The sequence below is a fragment of the Ascaphus truei genome, chromosome 2 (genome assembly GCF_040206685.1).
Source record: "Ascaphus truei isolate aAscTru1 chromosome 2, aAscTru1.hap1, whole genome shotgun sequence".
NCBI lineage: Eukaryota > Metazoa > Chordata > Amphibia > Anura > Ascaphidae > Ascaphus > Ascaphus truei.
The window spans coordinates 338862461-338867973 of record NC_134484.1 but is presented as its reverse complement, the minus strand read 5'-3'; the positions used below and the strand labels follow the sequence as shown (position 1 = coordinate 338867973).

At 39.6% G+C, this 5513-nt stretch overlaps 1 protein-coding gene across 1 annotated transcript in view; it reads right to left on the bottom strand.

Moving 5' to 3' along the window:
* Positions 1–2490: 2490 nt before the first annotated feature.
* EXOSC7 (exosome component 7) overlaps positions 2491–5513 on the bottom strand; it is an 18488-nt gene continuing 15465 nt past the window's right edge. Inside the window, exons 5-7 of the mRNA XM_075588617.1 lie at positions 4526–4680; positions 4037–4192; positions 2491–2662 (exon numbers count right to left, since the gene is read on the bottom strand). Of these exons, the coding sequence (XP_075444732.1) occupies positions 2558–2662; positions 4037–4192; positions 4526–4680 (416 nt within the window). The 3' untranslated portion in view covers positions 2491–2557. The remainder of the gene's footprint in view (positions 2663–4036; positions 4193–4525; positions 4681–5513) is intronic.

Here is a 5513-nt window from a genome sequence, read left to right as displayed (position 1 = left end):
CTCCTCTGGTGCAGTATGGTATGATATATTGTACCAAAGCTAGTATTAAATCCTATTGAAACTCTGATATTCTGTGTTATAACAGGATATGTAACAATATCTATGGAAAATAAAACCTATTTATACAGGGCCTCACACACGCATGACATTTGGGGCGAGACCACAATTTACCTCCGGAGCAGGGTAACTGGTGTCCGTCAGGGTAGGGGCAGCGATGATGATGATGATGATGATGCAGATGTGTCATTTTAACTACCATTGGCAGTGGTAGACTAAGGCAAGACCGGTAATAATTAATCAATGGGACAACTCATGAAAAGAGTCTCTAACTGCCAAGTCCCAGAAAGTTGCGCCCCAGAATTCATTGCGGTAGCAGGACTCGAGGACACCAGGTTGTGCAGTCCAGTTTAGAGGCAGCTACGTTTGCTGCTCCTTCCTTCGGACAGGTAATTGGAGGAGTGTGGTATGTTTGTAGCCCAATGGCTTTTCTTAGTGCCCAACCTCTGGACAAATCCAGGCTACACGACCGACCACTGGAATATTTCCTGTCATCTTAAATTAAATAATTGTGTTTTCCCCCCTTAATTCCACATGACCCACATCGGTCTTGTATTCCACATCTTCTCACAGGTAAGAGAGACAGCTGCATGCAGCGTTACTATTTTGCATGTAGCTTTCGTTGAGGAGACAAGACACAGGAATGCTGCGGACACCATGCAAAATAGCTTGTCTGGCAACATTTTATGCTGTAGTTACTGCCAGTACTTCCTAGCTTTAACATTTGCATAATTACATTTGTCCCCACAAAAAAAAAAACATATTATTGTAGCAATTAGGCAAACTCTACTACACTCCATTTCCATATTTAGAATGTGCAGTTTGGCTTTATAGCTGCACCCCCCACTCCCCACTTTGCTTTTCACTGTATTATAGTACAGTTCTGCACAGGATCAAAATAAAAGGAGTAGAAAATGTTCTTTAATAGGTCGAAAATCACACTTACAACTGTTTTGGAAAGTTTATACACCTTATAACCAGAAGTTTAGGGTGAGTTTTACTACAGTGCCTTATAAATTGTCCCTTTTCATTACGGTCTCTCAAAAAGGAGTGTGCGCCCATAAATTTGATTACTTATTCGCTTGGTGCAGCAAATCTAGACGGGACAATGTACCTTTCGAAGTGAAGCATTTAGGAGTATTAAAGCAGCAGCCCAAGCTGCCATTTTTTTTTCATTCCACCACTCCATTTAATGTGCATCAATACAATCCAGACAATGATTAAGTAATTAGCTCAGTTGCCGATCAATCGGCGAAAATTCGGCTCGGGGGTTCACGAAATAGCTGTCAGTGCAGCAGAAGAGGACCAAAGATGCAAAGTTCTGTGGGGAAGATCATGTGACCAGGCAGTCACTAGATACAATTGGTGCACTGCTAGTAAGAGGGCACAGCTCAAAAAGGGGTGTGACAGAGCCTGTTTCAGAAGGGAATGTGACTTTGTAAATGGTTGCTATAGAAACAAACGCTTGTTACATTAGAATACATTAAAAGTGTAATTTAGAGTTGATTTAAAAAAAGTTTTTTTTTAATTTAAATGCTCCAAGTATTTTCTCCTAGTACAGAACGGATAAATTATTATTATTATTTTTTTAAATACACATGTAGGATATTGCTTGGTCTGCAGCTTTAACGTACACGTAAGGGGGCAAGCTGGCATACTTGCCCAATCACAGAGTGCAAGTTGATTTGGGCCAGAGTCCCTTGAGAGCACTGTAATGCTTCTCCTCAAGGGACAGTCCTGAGAGCCACATCACAATGAGAATGGAAGAGGGAGGCTCACCTACTGATCACATGCTCTCATCATCAGTAGTGCAATGGTACCTTGAACTAGCAAACCTTCTGGCACTCTAAAGGTTAAAAATCTTCTTTACAAATGCACCAGCTTTTAAAGGGGCAATCCTACCTAGGACCAAAGTGATAGAATGGCAGCACTATATATGGGATTTGAATAATAAAAACAGAAGAGATTAGGTAAAGACCATAAAGACAGACCATAAAAACACTGTTTTAAAATATTTGGATTTGTGCGATACTGAGAATTTGGTTGGTCGCAGAATCTTCGAGGCAGAAACATTTTTGACTTGCAATTGACCTGCTCTCTGTTTGGTTAATGATGGCATCCTGCTGTAATTGCTTTACAAACTAATAAGAGTTTGGTACAGTGGGTCCTGGAGAAGAATGAATTTCACACAACCCAATGATTAAAGTAATGCATTTCTTTTACAGAGTATTAGCACAAGCTTCACTTTAACGTGATCGTTTTTTTCTTCTTCTAAGGAAGCCAATTACATTGATAAGTGGTTTTCATATCCCCCCGCTAGGCGAGACTCTTTCAAATGTGTCACCACTGTACACAAACCATGAACCATTTCCAGAACAGTTATATTGGTTATAATAATATTGTAACTCACTGGACACAAATAAGGCGAGTCAGTTGTATGTAAAAATAATTCACTTTATTTATTGCTTTTTGCAACGCTGAAGGTGTTCAGATAACCTATCTATCTGAGGAAGCCAATTTTCTGTCGCTTCTTGCCTAAACTTTCTTCTTGGTTTAATACACTTTGTAGAGATGTGTGCAATGACTTGGCAACACGCTTCCCTGTCTGAAGAAAACCAGAAAGAAAAAAGTGAGAAATAACGCAAATAAACACACACACACAAAAAAATAACGTATGTATATTTGTATAGATGGGTCTATAAACACATAAAAAAAACACGCATCAATATAGATTTTACTTGGGTTAAAAAAAGTACATTTTAAATTACCAACTGTAACAAAAAGAAAATAAATCCTTTTGCACCTTCAAAAGCATGATTTGTTGTAAACATCTTGCTGTTACAAATATCCGTTACCTCTACTGATGTTAATGTTACATTAATGGGAAAAACATTGGTACCTTTTGTTCTAAAACAGGAACGGCTAACTTAAAATTGATCTATTCTAGGGGGGACTCAAAGTGATCTGCAGGTGTGTGGCCTGTATACTGAGCACATACACACGTGTCTATATATACACACACACACAATCTCACATACTGAGGAATTCATATGTACAATATGTACTTCTATGCAAAACAGGCTATCCCCAATAACAGTTGTTATGAACTTCACACATTTCCTCTTCCAATTTAAAAATGATGTTCCCAGGCAATGAAAGGCTTTGGTTTGGGAGGGAATTAACTTCCTCTGGTTAAAAAAAATAAAAGTTACAATAAATCTGCATCAATATTTAAGAATAATTAATTGCATGAGAACAATTTATGAAGGGTAATAATAAAAAAAAAAGAACTTAACATGCACTTAAACTTCATATTCTTGGTTGGTATAATCCTTTTTCAGGGCCAATGCTTTATTTATGCAAGTGACTTGTTTAATCTATTTACCACTGGAATGACACGGACTAACATACGTATTTAAAACAAAGCTATGCTAAAAACCATACCGGATCAGGCCTCAATCAATCAGAAAAAATACATGTAATGGTGCTGGCAATACAAGTGCACTAAGAATAGACTATATGTAGAACTGTGGCAATTTCAGGTAATATTTTCAACTGTTTTCCCCTAAAATTAGCGATCCCCCCCCCACACAAATATTCAAATTGTCTCGTTTGCACAGATAAATAAATAATCTTCAGCAAAGCTGTACAAAGCTCTACCGATTTAAACTGCCTAGTTTCAGATTAGTTGTATTTTTGGTCAAAATACTTGATCAATCTTGACCAATAGTTACTGACATTATAAACAGGACTATATCTGCACAGGAGACACATACGTCAGCAATCAGGGCTACATACTGCTCCGTCTGCAAGGTGTTGTTTTTTATTCTATGCTGTCCGCTGTCCTTCATAAATCACAAATCATTGTTTCATCTCTTGCTGGCTCCACTGAATGTGTGTCTGTGCGTTAGTATAACCATGAATAATGTAGGTGTGTGTGCAAAGCGAGTTATTTGTTAGGACATTGGTTTGGCCATACCTCAATCATCTCAAAGATGCTCTCAGGATCCAGGCTGCCTTTCCCGATCTTCCTCATGCAAGTCAGGACACTTTTGCTGGTCACGGAGACGAGGAGGCTGGCCAATGAACAGGCTTCCTCTTGTAACGTGGCATCTACCACATGCCTGTGCCCAATCTGTGAAAACCCACAACAAACATCTTTTGATTCAACAGTCTGGAACCTGTACAAAACATTCTTTTTTTTCCTACAATGCCGTGCGTTTTACATCCGCGCCCCCCCCCCCAAATATTACAGGCTCATCTCTCAGGAGTGCCAAGCGTAAAGCTGAAAGGTGAAGATCATTGGAGACTGCATTAAAAGACTTGACGTCAAGGAGGAACCATGTTTTGGAAACGTATGTCACTCACTGCACTGACCCACTAGTGTCCAAAAATATTCTACAGAAAATACAAAACGAGGAAAGAAGAGCATGTGTGTAACACGAGAGAATGAGGTATTTGTACTTACTCTACTTAATGTGACAATGCAGGGCACGTTCACTACATTCAGCCGCATACAATCGTAAGGATCGTCTGACAGTTCAATATCTTTGGCCCCTTCGTCATCTTCCAACACACGCACTTTAGGAATCCTAAATGGCATATACATGAGAAAAGTCAGCGCTCCGATATATCAGCAGATCACGTGATGGTTGGTGGGAGGAGATTGGAGCATAAGCCTAATCCTTATGGTGTATGTAATAACCTCCTTACATGTTACACTGCTTGCAGCCATGTAAACACAAAAAAAGGGGTTTGGTGAGGACGTTTGAATATTTTGTAAACACTTGATAGTTTCCAAAAAGTTAAAATACAAAAACATTTTGTGTAAAGCTCCCATGCTTGATTTGGGTATAGTTTTTATTTTGACGTTTCTTAATGGCAACAAGTGGATTTCCAGTCTAATCTTCTGCCGATAACATACTTGTGCACTTTTTTTTTTAAAGCACATTAAAAAAAATTCCACTGGTTGGACACACAACAAGATGAATTCCATGATAAGTCCAATCTGGGGTGTGTGTGTGTGCGCGCACACACACACACACACACACACACACACACACACACACACACACACACACACACACACACACACACACACACACACACACACACACACACACACACACACACACACACACACACAACTGTAAATATTACTGTATGTTCATTTGCATGTCTTAGACAGGTCTGCAACCCCGCCTTTCCCCATAATCGCCCAGCATACAGCGCTTCCACTGCAGCAAGGGATTCTGGGAAATGACATGGAAATGAGCACTCAGTGCCACCTTTTGTCTCAAGCTCGACAAACCTATACATTAGCACGCCCCGGGCGAGTGGATTTAACATCGTGGCGAGCTCCTATTGGCCCAAGACGCACACGTGTGGTACTAGGTGGCGAGTAGATACTAATATATATATATATATATATGCAGTGCTCGACAAATAATGATAAC